Genomic DNA, 16,747 nt, shown 5'->3' on the forward strand with positions numbered 1-16,747 from the left:
GCTAGATCTATAATCATTTAGTCGAAGGATTCACATTGGATGTCCACAATTGAGTGGATGCACCACAGATATTCTTCGCAAGACCTTAGAAGAGTACAAACCATAAGCTAGACCCAGACCAATATTCTAACCATAAGTCCAATGTTTGGAAGAAAAGGAGTTGAAGACCATAAGAAAACTCTAAGGGGTAGAGTAAAGATTGAGTTGGAGGTACAATGACTCAATACTTTGAGCCAGATAGAAGAAGAAGGTCTGAACTGAGAGGAAGTTCAATCTTATTTTCATAAGATAATTGGACACTACTTTCAGAAGGATGTCACACCAGAAGCCGAGGTTTAGACCTCGAGGAAGTAAGAAGTGGACTTTAACTTGAGAAAGTGAGTAGTATTTACTCAGAAGTACGAAAGCTCAAGTAAGTCAAGCATAAAGAAGTTGGACGAAGAAAATACCATAGACCAAATACAACTCAAGAATGCCAAAGACCGAAGGAAATTGACCATACCAGAACCACAGACTAATAGAATGATTCCTTTCATGGAACCTAAATAACCCAAAATAGTTATAGGTATCAACTATAAACCATGATTGGATAGGCTAAATGAGTCTAACCTTCTTAGTAAAAGAAACCGTCAAAATCATTTCCATGGTAAGTACCTTACTAAGTACCATTATTGCAGCTTTGGTAGTACGGGAAAACAAAGACCTATTTTACCAATTAGGAGTATGTTATCAAATTAGTCCTCAGTTAAGACTAGCAGCATCAGAAGAAGTCTCAATCATTGAATCTTCAATGAGAAAGGAAACAAGATTATGATATTGAAAGAAATCATGGTATTAAACTAAGAAGCCATGGTTCAGAGACAGAGGTTAATGGATTCCAGGAAGAATCTGGACAAGGGATATATACAATTATATCCAGTGAGATCACCACGGAGTTCGAGAGAAGTCATAGTCTGCACAAGTCAGATCCACACTCCGGAAACGTGAGAGAGTTCAAACTTCGAGGACGAAGTTTAGTTTAAGGGGTAGAGACTGTAATATCCCAGGTATTGGGGTTACAAAAATAGAGGAAACAGATGTGTGCATTGCATTCATGCATAAGAAAATCCGGGGAATTTTCGCGCTTTAAAGTAAAACAGATCACGATGAATCGAAGTTTCACTTGACCTTGGTGGAAATAAAGTAGCTCATCAAGTCAAGCGCTATAAACCTCAATGTGACTTTATTTAAAACCTTGTTTTGGGTAGAGATGATTTGATCTAAAGGGTTAGATCAAATGGAACTAAAACCAACACAATAACATATTAATCAAGGATCAATTACTTGATCTTATTAAAGATCATAATATGGTAATCCTTGCCATAACTTATGAACCATCCCATTTAGGAAGAACAAGAAACAAATGAGAAATCATTCTTGACTTATCTTTTCCATATCTTTAACAAATAAATATTTCTACCATGAACCTCATGGTATTTCTTGAACTAAAATTGTGAATTTAACACCAACACAAGCTTATCATTAGACCCTAAAGATGGGAGAGTTCTATACCCATCAAAGAGATAATAAACAAAATCTAAATTATTAACACTTAAAAGTTGAGCAACTAACTTTGGGATATAATTTAATTCACTTTAAAACTTATTATCAAATATGGTAAAACACAAGGACCTAAGTGCATGAAAGCCACACATTCTGATTTTAATCATAACTTATTAAATATGTGGAATATCACAAAACTAAATTCGTTTACATTACGAATTATAGTTCAAACTATTTGAATAAAATAAACTATGAGTATTTTGAAACTCATATGATCATGCCTTGGTGAAATCAAACATCACCATTCAAAATTGGGGTATAATACTTGTCTTTGACATTTTGATCCCAATTAAAATATAAATATAATCATATATGATATAGTGACTCAACCACAAGCATAAAATCATTCACAAGATATTTAGTAACAAAAGCCACTTGGCCATCCAAAAAAAAAAAATCAAATGAGGGGATAATACCATGCCACATAGGATGAAAATATCTACATAGCTTGAATCCTAAGCTATGCCACCTCATGCTTAAAGGATTGCTATGGATGAGAGCATGACAACCAAGCACCTTACTCATCAAATCAAAACAAGAGTCACTCACCTATGTGCATGACACTAGAGCATGCCCAAGCCTATAAAAGGAACCCTCTACCTCATTCATTCCATCATCTTGTACCATGATACAAGAAAACCAAAGAGTTGGGCCACTCCATAATTTAGATAGGACCAAGATGAAGCAGCTAGGAGGTGGAGGCATACCACAAGAAGCAGGTTTATCAGAATTCCTGAAGAACAAGCTTCAGAAGATAGCAAGGTAGAATTATTAGGCAAACCACATATTCAGATAATCACATCATCATTCCTTGAGTAGAACCTAAGAACTTGAGGTAGAATATATTAAGAACTAGTTGATCATGTCTAACCCATGGCCATGCTTTGGAGATATATAATTACCGAGTTAAACCTTAGTGGGTTAGGCGGATACAATCCGAGTGCATAAAATCATAGGGGAACTACTAGCAACTCTAAACCATTTCCCATAGGTTAATTAGAGAGACAACTCGAATAGTAACAAACCTTGCATAGTTCAACCCTATATCAATCAAAAGGATTTTTGATTGAATAACCCTATGAGTGGTGAGGAAGAGCAACCCTAGTCAATGTTATATGGTGTGAAATCACATATAGAACCTATACCCATATCTCCAACTAACTTGTGAATTAAATTGATGACCACAAGTAAAACCCTATACCATACCCCAATTCTAGTTTGTGTATCACTTGGGGGATCACAATTAAAACCCTAGGTCATAATTAAAATCAAACCATGATGGAAACAATACCTACCTTAGATAATTTCTAAGATAATCATAGTGTTAACCTTACAAGGGGGTTATAATGGAAATTATAAAACCCTAATAAATTGGTGCTCACATAAAATCATATGTAAGTCATCCAATTCCCAAATAGAAATCAAATCTTAATAACAACCTCTGAAATAGTATGAGTTGAAATTATCAACTCTATTAATTCCAAATAGATTTGATTCATATAGAAAAGAAATTAAGATAAGAATACAAACTCATGTTTAATTGCTATTTTGAATAATCCCACATATATGAAATTTAATCAAATATAAAATACTTTCTTCAATTGGGAGAGTGGTGTAATATTTATTGCACTAGATATTAAGTAAATTAACACAATTGAAACACTCTGCAAAATAGAAAAGCATTCAAAATTGAATTAAAAACAGAATACTAAATAGAAAATAAAAACAGAAAAGAAAAAGAGAGAAAAACCTTACCTGGCTCACCTGGCCGCCACAGCCCGTCACCGCAGCCCAGCAGTAGCCCACGGGGCAGCCCAACAGCCTCAGCCCAGCACGGCCCGGACACGCCCGTGTACCCCTTCGCGTGGATAAAGACGAGGAGACGTCGTCGTCTTCGTCTCCGTCTCTGGACGCGCGGGAGGTCGACACGGCGACGAATTGAGCCACGTCCCGACCGCCGTTGTGGACCGCACGACCGTCGACGATCGCCCTTGACCCTATAAATACCCCGCCACAGTCTCCACCGCTCGCGTTCTTCTTCTTCTTCCAATTTCCGAAACCCTAGCTCGTCGGCCACCAACTCGCCCTGGCGATTCCGACCACCCCAGGGTCTGCCGTTGAGCTCAGGAGGAGCGCCCTGATGTCCTCGTTCATCTGGTATAGTGGCGCGTCAAGGGGAGCTCGGAGGAGAGCGAATTCGGCCATTCCCTTCCGCAGTACCGCGAGGGAAATGGCGACCGCCGCGTCGCCTTCGTCCTCCATCGACCCCTTCTTCAATCCCTTCACCATCAGGGTGAGCATGCACATCTAAGGAGCCTATTACTGCATCCTAGTTCGCCTTGTAGCCTGCTGTCGCCGTTGCTCGCCGAAAACCGCCGCAGTTCATGGCCACCGGCAAGGTTCCGGTGACCATTTCTGGGCGGCGCCGCCACCATATTGTTCGCCTCAACGTCCTCTTCACAACGAGCACGCGCACGCCCCGCGGAACCCGGAATCACCGGCGTCGACCACCACAGGCCGCCGGTGAGGCACATGGTTGCCACGTCGTGCCACCGTGGCTGATGACGTGGACTAACCCCACCAGCCGGTGATCGTGTGGGTGTGCCAACCGGTAATCTTAGTAATTTCCTTTTAAAATTTAAATCCAACAATTACTGCAACTTTACCAATTTATATAAAATTCATTATCACTCAAAAAAAATATAAATGAGATATCATAATTCTTATAAAAATAAACTCTATCCAATAAAAATATAATATGAAATTTTCATTTTTAATAAAAATTTAATTGTTTAATAATTGTTATTTAAGCATTTCTCTTATTCTTAATTGAATTAAAAATTCAATAATTAGGATAACTTTCTAAATTAAATAAAAACCAATTAGAAATGAAAGAAAATTTTAAAACTAATTTTCTTTATTTGTTATTTCATTAAATCCTTATTACAAGGATTTAAACCCTGATTAATAATTATCTTAATTATTAAATTCCTCTAAAATAATAAAATGCCAAATCCAATATTATTTTTATTTCAAAGTTATTAATAACTTCAACTTATTAATAAAGTTATTACCTTAATAACTATATGGTGGATTAGAAAACCCTAATTCCTTATTGAATAAAATTACAACCTTATCACTTCATGTGAAAACCCTAAAACCCTAATTCCATTTAGGAACTTTAGCTCCACTAATTCTTGTGAACCTAAATTTACTTCTAACCTAAACCCTAGGTTGGATCATCTGATCATGATATTTTCTTTCAAACATAGAACCATGATAGCAACTAAATAATTGCCATGACCACATAAAATGTAAGAACCCTATCACTAGTTAATTGCTATGCTATGTTCTCATCTAAATAAAACTTGTTGATTTAGTAGGATCAACCAAGTATAAAACCCTAGTTCCTATTCTCTAGACCACCGTCCTTAATTATCCATAATTAGCATCACACCATTGTGATGAATCCTTATGGCAACTATGCTAGTGTTGACATCATATCCCATACACACTAAACCCTATTAGTGTAGATACTCATAAGCCATCCTATTTAGGAATCAACCATTCCTTATTTAGTAGATCCAATAAGAAACTTTAGACAACCTCAACTCTAATTGTTATACTTATTATTATTTAAGAAGTATGTTCTTCAAAAGTTATTCTTTTGAAGTAAATAAAGAATCATCATCAACCCTGCCTTATAGGACCGATAAACCCTAGCTAGCTATCACCAGCAAGATAAACCAACCTTGACAACAACCTTGTATAATGAATTGCTTAGGATGCCTAGGCTTATCTCAACCTTACAAGCCCTAGTTGTTGATGAATCCAACTATGTTGTGATCCATCTAATACTTACTCCAAAAACCAATTGGAACCATAGAAAACCATAGAACCCCACAAACCCAACTGTCATACTTGTTCTTTATTAAAGAACATGTTCTTCAAAAGTTATCCTTTTGAAGGATATCACAAGTAATAATTAACCATGCCATATAGTACTAAAACGGACAACTGTTCTTTACATGTTAACGTTATGCCAATTATCATTCCTTGTGTACTATATTGATTACTATGCTTTATTATATAACTTGTTTATAATACCAAGTAACCAAACCTTAATAATAAGAACCTTGTTTGTGAATCACTCTAAAAGTACAACACACCCTAAACAAATCACTACAACTCACTAATCCTAAATCATCGGGGTTAGGTCACGCTTAGAGCAATTGCATCTCATACTTATGTATTATTGCATTCTTGCCAATCTTTTAAACATCGTCCTTACCGGACGATGATGCTATTTCAGAATTTGGAGTTATTGCGTATCGAAGACCTTGACTGCATAATCTTGCAGTCAAGAAAGGCAAGTTCATCGCTTGCTCATGTCATTTGAGTATTTTTACCAAATTACTTGCAAAGTACTATACTTATCACTCTTGCATAAAAAGCAAAAGAACTACTTTCATAACTATGAATATGACTATGTGGTGGGCAATGGAACCATGGTATGTGTTGATATGGTGGAGGTTCCATGCACGGGTTTATATCCATCTAGGATTAAACAACAAATGTCGTCCAGTGATTCTTGTGCCGTAATAACCGTGTTAACCATAAGATCTGGAGTGGGACGGAGTAGCCAATTGTATTTCCACCTCTCGTACATCAACGGATGCGCTTACCGTAGACACTTGACCCAGGTTGGGCAAGCGGTGGGGTGGGGATCCCATTCTAATTCCCCACGGAAAGTGGTCTATGATGGGTTGCAGCTACCGGCGAAGGAGTTTGGTTAACGAGTCCCAAACTGTTGTCGTGGTCGGGGTCCATCCTTAATTGGTGTAAGAGGACCGACGAGGACCCAGGGTCGGGGTATGCAACAAAGGGTGGGTGTGCGAGGTAGCGGAGGAATATGAACGGCTAGGACCTTATACCGGGCCTCACACCAAAGGAAGTGTGGACGAGCACGCGGCTCGGTTGGCACCAAGGTTAAGATCTCTTATGGGTAAAGCAACACACCTCTGCAGAGTGTAACGAACCGTGACCGATCACTCCTCGTTCCGGGATATGGAACTGCGAACGCGGCCGGAAAGGAACTCCATGAAGTTCTAGTCAACCGGTGAAGGCCGACGGACATAGCTCTTCGAATAAAAGCAACCTTTTGAAGAAATGTTTACAAAAACTTGCATTGCCTATGACTTTCTGGTCTATGGCTGTAGCTAGTGCATTAAACACCTCTTTCCTATAATGAACTTGTTGAGTACGCTCGTACTCATCCCACTCTTAAATCCCCTGCTTAGGTATGGAGGCATCAAAGGAGGATCTTCAGTGCAACTCGAAGGCCGAGGAGTCAACAACTACTTCAAGAGACAGGGACCATGTCGGAAGAGTCGAGATACCACATTCAACAAGGAGAAAACCTAGATTAGCAATAGAAAGGAACTAGTTTCCTAAACCTAGCTCCTATTTAGCTAGAATCTATTCATAGCCTCTATATCTAGTTAAATACTCTACAAGTAGAGTTCGTGATAGGATTAGGCTACGAGTCGTTCTTTTGGAGTTTATTTGCAGATTTACCTCATTGTAAAGTAGGAGGTCATGCTGATCTTCACGTAATGCAGTCGGAGTTGTAATTCTAAAGACATGCCTTGGACCCGCATATGTTTCTGTTGTACCACTCTGAGCGATATAATACTAGTGGAACGGTGTTTCATTGGTGTTATATCAGACTTGCATACTACACCATGCAGTGGTATGTCGGGTCACCACAATTTAATACCTTGAAAAAACTCTATTTTCCTTTTCTTCCAGGCGTTGAAATTGTAAAATTTTGTGTAGATATGTATTTATAATAAAAAGATTTTCATCAGAGTTCGTATGCAACCAAAAAAGCCGTTTTACCGAAATATGACGCCATTTTACATAATATATAAAAATTCATGTTTGTTAATTTTCCTTCAAACTAGATAACATAACACATGGCCATCTCAAAGTATTTTATTTTTTGAATTTTCTATCATTTTCTATAAAATTTTTTGAAAACTGAAAAGGCAATATCGATTTGAGGGATGGAAATCCTAAGATTAGTAGCAGGGTGCCCAAAGTTGGGCAGGCTACTACTAAGTTGATAGTACTTATGTTCAAAAAAAAAATGTTGATAGTACTAGTATTTTACCTGATTCGCGCCCATCAGTGTACTATATTGGCAGCGGGCGGGCAAAGGCACACGCGAATGGTATGGATATAGCAGTTGCATGCCCCGTGGGCGCGCGCTGCGGGTACTTTATGGATCCGAGTATAACCGTGCCACACATACTAGTCATGTGCCCTGCCCTATGCTACGCTGCCATTATCCGCGTACTAGTCGTGTGCATATTTTTGGCATGCGACTACTAATACCGGTCGCATGCGTTTAGACAGGGGCGCTACCAATGAGCGTTCCCCTATAGCGTTTTTCCTACTAGTGAGGGGTGGCGCCGTGAGTGAGGAGGTATGCGACTAGGGGCACAACCGACCAAGAGTTGTGCATGTTGCGACGACGCCGCCGGTGAGGAGGTCCGTGGCTAGGGGCACTGCCAGCTAGGAGTTGCTCAGGCGGGGCGGCAGTCGGGCACGAGCGGCGAGACGACGTCCAATTCTCCAAATTTATACCTTTTTTTCTTTTTCCAAACTAGTGGGCCCACCATTTCCCCCTAGACAAGCCGTTGATGGTGTGCCGTCTCTGCATGCCACGCCTGATTTTTTTCGATAAAGTGAATATATTAATATCAAGAGATACCAATTACACAACCTCTGCAACAACGAAAGACCTTAATGGCAATACGGATGCACACAACAAAGAAAAAAATAAAAAGAAACTAGGAAATAAAAGTCCTGCTATGGAATTTCAGCCCTAGCAGCAACAATATAACCACCACAAAGACAACACATAAACTCCAATCTCTCTAAAAACGATGCCTCTAAGAAGAAAACAATGCACAAGCACCGTCGTCGTCCGATCAAAGATCTTAAGTTTTTACCCTGAAGATAGTCCCCAATCTCAAAGCACAACCAATTAAGGCCAGACGTTGGATTTTTATCCTGAAAGATAAGACTTTGAATTTCACATGTGATGCCGCCCCCACTTACATACTGCTGTTGTGAAATCTGGAACACCAAGCAAGTCCCTCAACAGCGCAGAGACTCGAACCTCCATTGCTAGTCCTCCAATCCGGCCTCCATGATATTCTCCGCCTCTGACTTCACCATGGACCAAAATGTCACATGGTTGCAAGAAAGAACAGAGCTTCGCACCACTCCCTCTAGAACCAAATGGTAGGAATAAAAGCATGAGAGCGCACAACCCAATACCACCCATTCCAGCAAACCCTAGTCATAAGGTGCACTGTTACATTCGCTGGAGAGCCTTCCGGAACTCAACACGTTGGCCAGATCAAGAAAGCCCGGCCTCAGGTAGGTCTTCATCTTCGCACAAGAGAAACCCTAGGACAGCCACCTTTATTCAATGATGCAGACGAAGGCCCCCATGCCGCCAGTCGCCTCCATGCCGGATAGGTCGGAGAGGAAAGAGGCAGTCCAGGTGCAAGGTTGCAGGTGCCTGCAATCCGAGGAGCCGCCAGACCACGTCGCCCCGACCGTGGCTGAACCCATCTAGCGAGATCGGCCTTAACCTAGATCTTGGACCGATGATCCAGCACGCCGCATGCTCGTCGAGGACTCACTAATGGCGCACCACCTCCTCGTCGCCGCCACACCGACGGAGGGCCTTAGGCCCCGACTGGAAAGCCTCGCCGCCCCGTGCTCCAATCGGAATTCCCCATCTCCCAAGGAACCTACCGGGTGGCACCTCGCCATCCCAGCCGCCGTCTTTGACGCGGAGGGCGATGCTACCGCCGCCGGCGAGGGCAGCGGCGGCGGCCAGTGGGGCAGGGCTAGAGGCGGCGGGGGGTTAGAGATGGGAGGGCATCTCCAGAGTCGCCCGGGAGGAAACAACTCGGGAGAGAGTATTTTGTCTAGATTTGGAAAAAATGGGCAAGCATTTTGCCACGTTTGCCTGAAGAGTGTTTCCCACTATCAGATTCGTGGTTTTAGTGCACCCTGCGAAAAATATGAATGGTAAGCATTTTATCACGCTGATGTAAAATGGTATTTTCAGAATTTAAATTGAAATGTGGTAGTTTTATGCTAAAGACTTGACTCATGATAGTCCTGGTGATATGATGACAAGGTCAATTTTTATTGCCAAGTTTAAACTCTGCTCGAGCTTCCCGTTGGTACAATTGTTTAACCCTAGTGTCTAAAAGTGTTTTCTTTGAAATTACTACTGTTGATGTTGCAAGATAGAATTTGTCTCAACGTGGAGTTTTCTATGTTGTGATTCAAATTCATATAAAAGAAGTCTCACTTCTAAGGAGCGGATCGAGGACCATCGCCAGGAGGCTTAGAGTCGAGAGATGGCTCCAGGATATTTGATTTTCCCTCGTCGCCTAGCTTCTCCGTGTCGCTAGAAGTCCACTCGTGGGTCGCAACATTTGGGGCCGCTGGTCCTTGGTTCTGCTGCCAGCCTGGGACCTCTGCAAGCTGCTCCACCCCCCCCCCCCCCCCGCCACATGCATGGCCGGTCGACCAGCACACCGCTCTGGTAACCACTGCCACCGCCTCCTCACATGCATGCGAGCCTAGCAGACGGGCCTTTACCTAGAACCTGACGGCAGCTCTCAAGCAACAACCGCCACCTCAATCTGCGCCATTTCTTCTCCCCGACACAAACATGACATCTTTAAGGGCGACGCGGGTGGAGTATGGCTGTATGGGCGGCGCTGCGAGTGAGGAGGTCTGCGACTAGGGGAACCTCTGACCAGAAGTTGCACGGGCAGGGCAGCGGTCGGGCGGGAGCGATGAGATGGCCTCCGATGCTCCAAATTTATTTTTTTCTTTCTTTTTCCTAACTGGTGGGTCCCACCATTTTCCCCTAGACAAGCCGTTGATGGCGTGCCGTCTCTCCATGCCACGTTTGCCTCAAGAATGTTTCCCACTATCAGATTCGTTATCAATCCGTGTTAAAATTGGTTTGAGTGCACACTACGAAAAATATGAATGGTAGTATTTTATCACGCTGACGTAAAATGATATTTTTCAGAATTTAAATTGTGATATGGTACAGTAGTTTAATGCGACTCCGAATGATAATCGGGAGAACCGAACTGCGTCTCAACAAGAAAAAGTTAGAGTGCTGAATAATGTCAGGCTTGTCAGCTCAAACAAAACGCCTATCCGTACAAAAAAACGAAACCTTCCAAGAACACGTTAAACTATCAGTTTCTGCGCGTCATGGCACATAGTGGGGTGCGTGCATGGATGCATCTCTGATGCCTCGGAGGTCGGAGCATGGAGATGCCGGCTAGTGCTCGCCACGACGCCGTTGACCTCTCCCGGAACGCCTCCCTATGTATTCGCCGCTGCCTGTCTCTCCCACCGGGCTGGGCTTGATGAAGCGATCGAGAGGGCCGTACACGATCCACCATCGCAGCATGTCCAAGCGAGGAGGATGGCGCCGGGTCGTCATCTTGCTGCTGCTCTCGCTGCCGCTGCTTCTGCTGCTCCTTCTCTCCGCCGAACGCCGCGTGCTGATAGCGTCAGAGTACCGGCTGCTCCGGCTCGTAACGGCAAGAGGTACGTTGATCGGTGTGTCCGGATCATTAATCTCAGATCTTGCCTGGGTTTTCGAGTTTTCTCTACTTCTAGTAGATCCGGATGTTCAGCTGAACCGTCAATGGGGAAAATGTGATCTTGATGTGGTTAGTTTACGATTTTCTCACTCGATCGACGTAATTGGCAGGCAGGCATGTGCGTGGCTTAAATGCCTAGTCAAACTCGTCGGTTAAAAATGTTTTAGGCTCGAATCTACAGATCAATGGTACAGTAGTTCTCTCCTCCCAGTCCTCCGTCAATGTCGAATCACACATTCAGCGGCAGCGCCGGCGCTCCTTCGTTCAATGCTGAATCACGCAATCAACGCAACAGTTATTCAACGGTGCCAGTGCCTCAATCTAATTTCTCCCAGCGAGGTTTCAGATCGCGTTATCTCTGCAACTGGTTCGAGCTAAGCTATGACCAAAGGCCGGCTGGCAGCTATCACTAGATAATACAGTACCGTTTAATAGAGTATTTTGAAGTATTAAAACTTATGACAAAAAATTCTACAGGTATATCTTCACAATATATGTGTGTTCTTCAAATTTCATGAAAAAAAACAGATACTCCCTCCGTTCCTTTCTATAGTGCCTATCGTTTTTTGGCACGGAAATTAGCGCAAGCAAATTTATTCACACAAAACCCCCCAACACTATTTGAGTGAAAAAAAGAAATTGGAAACAGATCGGACGTGATCTGCTCCCTCGCAAGAAAATACGCGGCCGTTCCTTGAGTAGTACAGTTTCCTTAACTGTTACAAATACTATACTCCCTCGCGGCCAAAAAACGTGATCTGTTTCCATAACCGACGCCCACGTGATCGGCCAAGTCTGATCGCTCTGGATACTGCAGAACAGACATACGTATTGGTTACCATATTTTCAGGAACGAGATTTGTTTCCAGATTTGCTGACCAAAACGTCTAGGTGGAAGGGGTTCTTTGTAAATAAAACATAGTATTACTCTTATATTCTGAAACAAAAACGAAAAATCAATAGGCATTATAGAAAGGAACGGAGGGAGTATTTTTTATGGTCAATGTAAAAAAAGAGAAAATTTATCTTATGAAAAGTCTTATTTTTAGTACCAATATTTGTTTTTTTGCACACATCACACGAAAAGTCGATTTTTCATGAAAAAACTTTGTGAGCGTGTACGTGCGAATTTTTGGTTTCAATTTTTTTAACATTTCAAAATGTGTCTAAGATGCATTTTAAAATAAAGGAAGCATATGCTCCCAAATGACAAAACACCACTCCCACAACCACAATTCGGTTTGCGTGTAGTTTTAATAATACTTAGAATATTAAAGTATATAAAACACACGTGAAAAAGGCATATCAAAATATTAAGAAGCCATAATTTTATACATATACTGGCCCTTCTTCATATCACCAATTTTCATGTTTGGAGAGCAAAAAAACTAGCCAACGACATATTTGGGTATGCTTTGAGTTTTCAGTACATTTCACCGTATAATTAACGGCTAATCTAATTGGAGGACGTGTCCATTATGCACCTAGAACATCACGTAACATGAATTCAGGAAAATAGTCCAAGAAAAGACAATACAGTTCAAACTTGAAGGCAACATAAACCATGCACTCAAGGCATACAAAAAAAAAGGTTCGTTGAATCATATTAATATGTGATCTGGTTTTGGCGCGGCTAGCATGGTTGTGAATATGGATCATGAATTCGATGCTCGGCTCAACATGAATTTTACATTTCATATTTAATTATAAAGAAAAAGGAAAAAACAACCAAAGCAACAAAAGGTACAAAACGAAGAAAAAAGGAATTATCCATTGAAGGGAGGCTAAAAAATTTCATGAAAAGATCTAGTTTTATAGAGCTAGACATGACTAACACGGCCGTGAATACGGATTGTGATCTAGACTCATAGTAAAAACTATTTTCTTCTTCCAAATCAACAAAAACATAATGGCCCAGCAAAATTCATCCCTAGCCCACACCCACCATGTAATTACCAACAGCTTGACATGATGTGGTTCACCTTTGGGGTGAGAGAGCTCCCCACAGCACCACTTGTCGTGTCAAGGAGACTACACCTTCTTTAGAGAGGATGCCCTTTTTTTTTTTGCAAAACTAATGGTGTATGTGTAGTTTTCCTTTTTTCGATTGTGCTATTTTGTGCAGAAAATATTAGAAAACTGGTGTGTCGCAAATAACGAGATGATTTCTTATTTTATTTTAATTTTAATTTTTTTTCCATATATATATACCACCATACGGAAATATATACGACACATTATCGGTTTGAGTATGTTCCTACACTATATCTAAGATACTTCAAACCAAGTTTGGTAAAAATTAGATATGAACACGTAGTTTGTACTATAAGTTTAAAATACATTCATATTTATACTTAAAAAATGAGTAGACGTATAAAAATATACATACTACCTACAAAGTAGTATATATACTACCAAACTAGTCTTATATATTTCATACTACATGCACATACTATACATTACGATAGATATTGCCTAGATTGTGTGAAACACACGTGGGTCTACACCACCCATGCGACCGTGTCTGGTGCATTTGTTTATTGTTTAAAATATCAAATGAATACTTTATGTGTAACACAATACTTTATTTTTAACTTGTAACTATTATTTTGAACTTTGAATATTGTCTCTCACATGAACATATTTACAAGTCCTGACTATTTTTTTAACGGCGTGATTTTTTTTTGTCATACTTCCTTCGTCCGCGAACAAATGTACTTCTAGCTTTGTCTTAAGTCAAACTTAGTGTTAAATTTTACTAACTTTATAAGAAAACATAACAATCTTTATGATACTACGTTAATTTCGCTAGATTTGTCTTAAAATATAATTTCAATCTGCCAATTTTACATTGCTGGTACTCATTTCTATAAAGTTGATCAAATAAAATTGTCTTAGTACAAAGCTAGAAGTACACTTATTTAAGGATGAAGGGACGATGTAATTTTGTCAACCTCGTGAGCAATTGTTTTCTAGCTCTATAAACATTATTTCTATACTATCTAAAGTATTTTTAGCAAAATATTATTTGTAAACATTTGTCCCTCGGTTCCCGACGACCATGGCGCACGGTGAGTGCGAGGAGTATAAGCTGTTCGGGTTCAGCACGGTGCCGGATGATCCGGTTTTAGAAAGCCCATGAAGTTTGCCAGCTCATCGGCATCAAGAGGAGCAGAGAGCTATGATCTTGAATTTTGCTCGTGGAAATCAGGAGTAGCTTTTTTTTTCAATATTTGTTCTCTGCTCTTTTATTGGAATTCTTCTATGATGTTTGTTGTCGATGGTCACCGAGCAAGTTTTTTACCCAAACCCCATTCTGTGTTGTTCCAATTTGGTTGTTTACAAGATTTTTTTATGGGACATTTTTGTTCATGATTTTGTTTATGGGACATTTTTGGCGAAACCAATATGTACTAATTGGTCCTAATATTGTACGTAATAATTATGTACTAATATTGTACGTAATAATTATGTACTAATATTGTACGTAATAATTATGTACTAATTTACTACTTTGCTCCAACCCACCTCCTCTGGTATAGGAAAAATGGAAAATGCAATGCAAAAGCCTATTATTTCCGGAATCCCATATCCTAGAATTATTGTTCATTGTTCATGGTAAATTGTATAAGATTTAAAACTGATTGTTTCGTGATTTGTTACAATTCTAAAAATTGAATGCAGTGTTGAAGAAAACGAATTACCAAATTTGAGTCTCTTCTTTCCATGTCAGATTTGTTGAATAAAATTTGGTCCATGGGATTACCATTTGCTATTTTAAAGGTTAATTGATTGGAAATACATATGCTTGGAGGGTTTTCTTATCTTATTAAAAATGCACGAATCTAGAGGCACCTTGGGGGCCTGGATAAGAACATGAATGCAACTGTGGGAGATGCATATTTCTTTTTATAAAAAATACAATATGATTTCGTCTAACGATTTCTTATTATGTTTGTATGGCAGGATCAGCAACCGGACAAGACAGGCTTCTCGGCGGCCTGCTTGCCGACGGCGTCGACGAGCGATCCTGCCAAAGCAGGTACCAGTCAGCCATGTACCGCCGGAAAGCCGGCAGGAAACCCTCCCCTTACCTCGTCTCCAAGCTGCGGCGGCACGAGGCTCTGCAACAACGCTGCGGCCCGGGCACCGCCGCCTACAGCGAGGCCGCTGAGCAGCTCCGGTCAGGGAAGACTGCCGGCGTAATCGGGTCACCCAACTGCAAGTACCTTGTCTCAATATCATACCGCGGCCTCGGGAACCGTATGCTGGCCGCCGCGTCGGCGTTCCTCTACGCGATGCTCACCGACCGCGTGCTCCTTGTTGACCCGAGCAACGAGATGGGCGAGCTGTTCTGCGAACCCTTCCCCGGCACGACGTGGCTCCTGCCTCCGGACTTCCCGTTGACGAGCTATACAAACTTCAGCGCCGACACCGCCGAGAGCTACGGGAACATGCTTAAGAAGAAGGTGATCGGTGCCTCGTCCACAAAGGCGGAGCAACTGCCGCCGTTCGCGTACATCCATCTCGACCACGACTACACGGATGAAGACAAGCTGTTCTTCTGCGACGAGGACCAGAGGGTTCTCCGTGATATTCGTTGGCTGGTGATGAGGACGGACAACTACATCGTGCCGGGGCTGTTCTTGGCCACCGGCTTCCAGGAGGAGCTCGACATGCTCTTCCCGGAGCCGGACACCGTGTTCCACCACCTCGGCCGATACCTGTTCCACCCCAACAACCACGTATGGGGCCTCGTCACGCGGTACCACGACGCATACCTCGCGGCGGCGAACCAGCGAGTCGGCATCCAGGTGCGCGTCTTCGGCAACGTACCAGAGTCACCGGAGGTCCTGGAGCAGATCACCTCGTGCACGCAGAAGGAGGGTCTGCTGCCGGAGGTGCTCGCCGTGGGGACCGCCACCGCTCCGCCAATGCCTGACGGCAAGTCTATAGCCGTGCTCGTCACATCCCTCAAGACCTGGTACTACGACAAGATCAAGAGCATGTACTGGGAGCACGCGACGGCCACGGGCGAGGCGGTGGGCGTGCACCAGCCCAGCCACGAGGAACACCAGCAGTTCGGCGCCAAGTCGCACGATGCCAAGGCGTGGGCGGAGATATACCTGCTGAGCCTCACCGATGTGCTGGTGACCACCGGCTGGTCGACGTTCGGGTACGTGGCGCAGGGCCTCGGCGGGCTCACACCGTTGATAATGTACAAGCCAGACGACAACGGCTCCGTTGTGCCCGATCCGCCGTGCAGCCGGGACCTGTCCATGGAGCCGTGCTTCCACGCGCCGCCGTACTACGACTGTAGGGTCAAGAAAGGGGCGGACACCGGGAAGATGGTGCCGCATGTCCAGAATTGCAAAGACATGAGCTGGGGATTGAAGCTTGCTCCTCGTAGTGCATAG

The 16,747-nt window shown here is 42.4% G+C and overlaps 1 protein-coding gene across 1 annotated transcript; it reads left to right on the forward strand.

Moving 5' to 3' along the window:
- The first annotated feature begins 15,316 nt into the window (after positions 1-15,316).
- LOC124707110 (galactoside 2-alpha-L-fucosyltransferase-like) lies at positions 15,317-16,747 on the forward strand. Its single transcript, XM_047238771.1, has one exon. It carries the CDS (start codon positions 15,386-15,388, stop codon positions 16,745-16,747), a length of 1,362 nt encoding a protein of 453 aa, XP_047094727.1. The 5' UTR covers positions 15,317-15,385.

Source organism: Lolium rigidum, chromosome 1 (genome assembly GCF_022539505.1).
Source record: "Lolium rigidum isolate FL_2022 chromosome 1, APGP_CSIRO_Lrig_0.1, whole genome shotgun sequence".
Lineage (NCBI taxonomy): Eukaryota > Viridiplantae > Streptophyta > Magnoliopsida > Poales > Poaceae > Lolium > Lolium rigidum.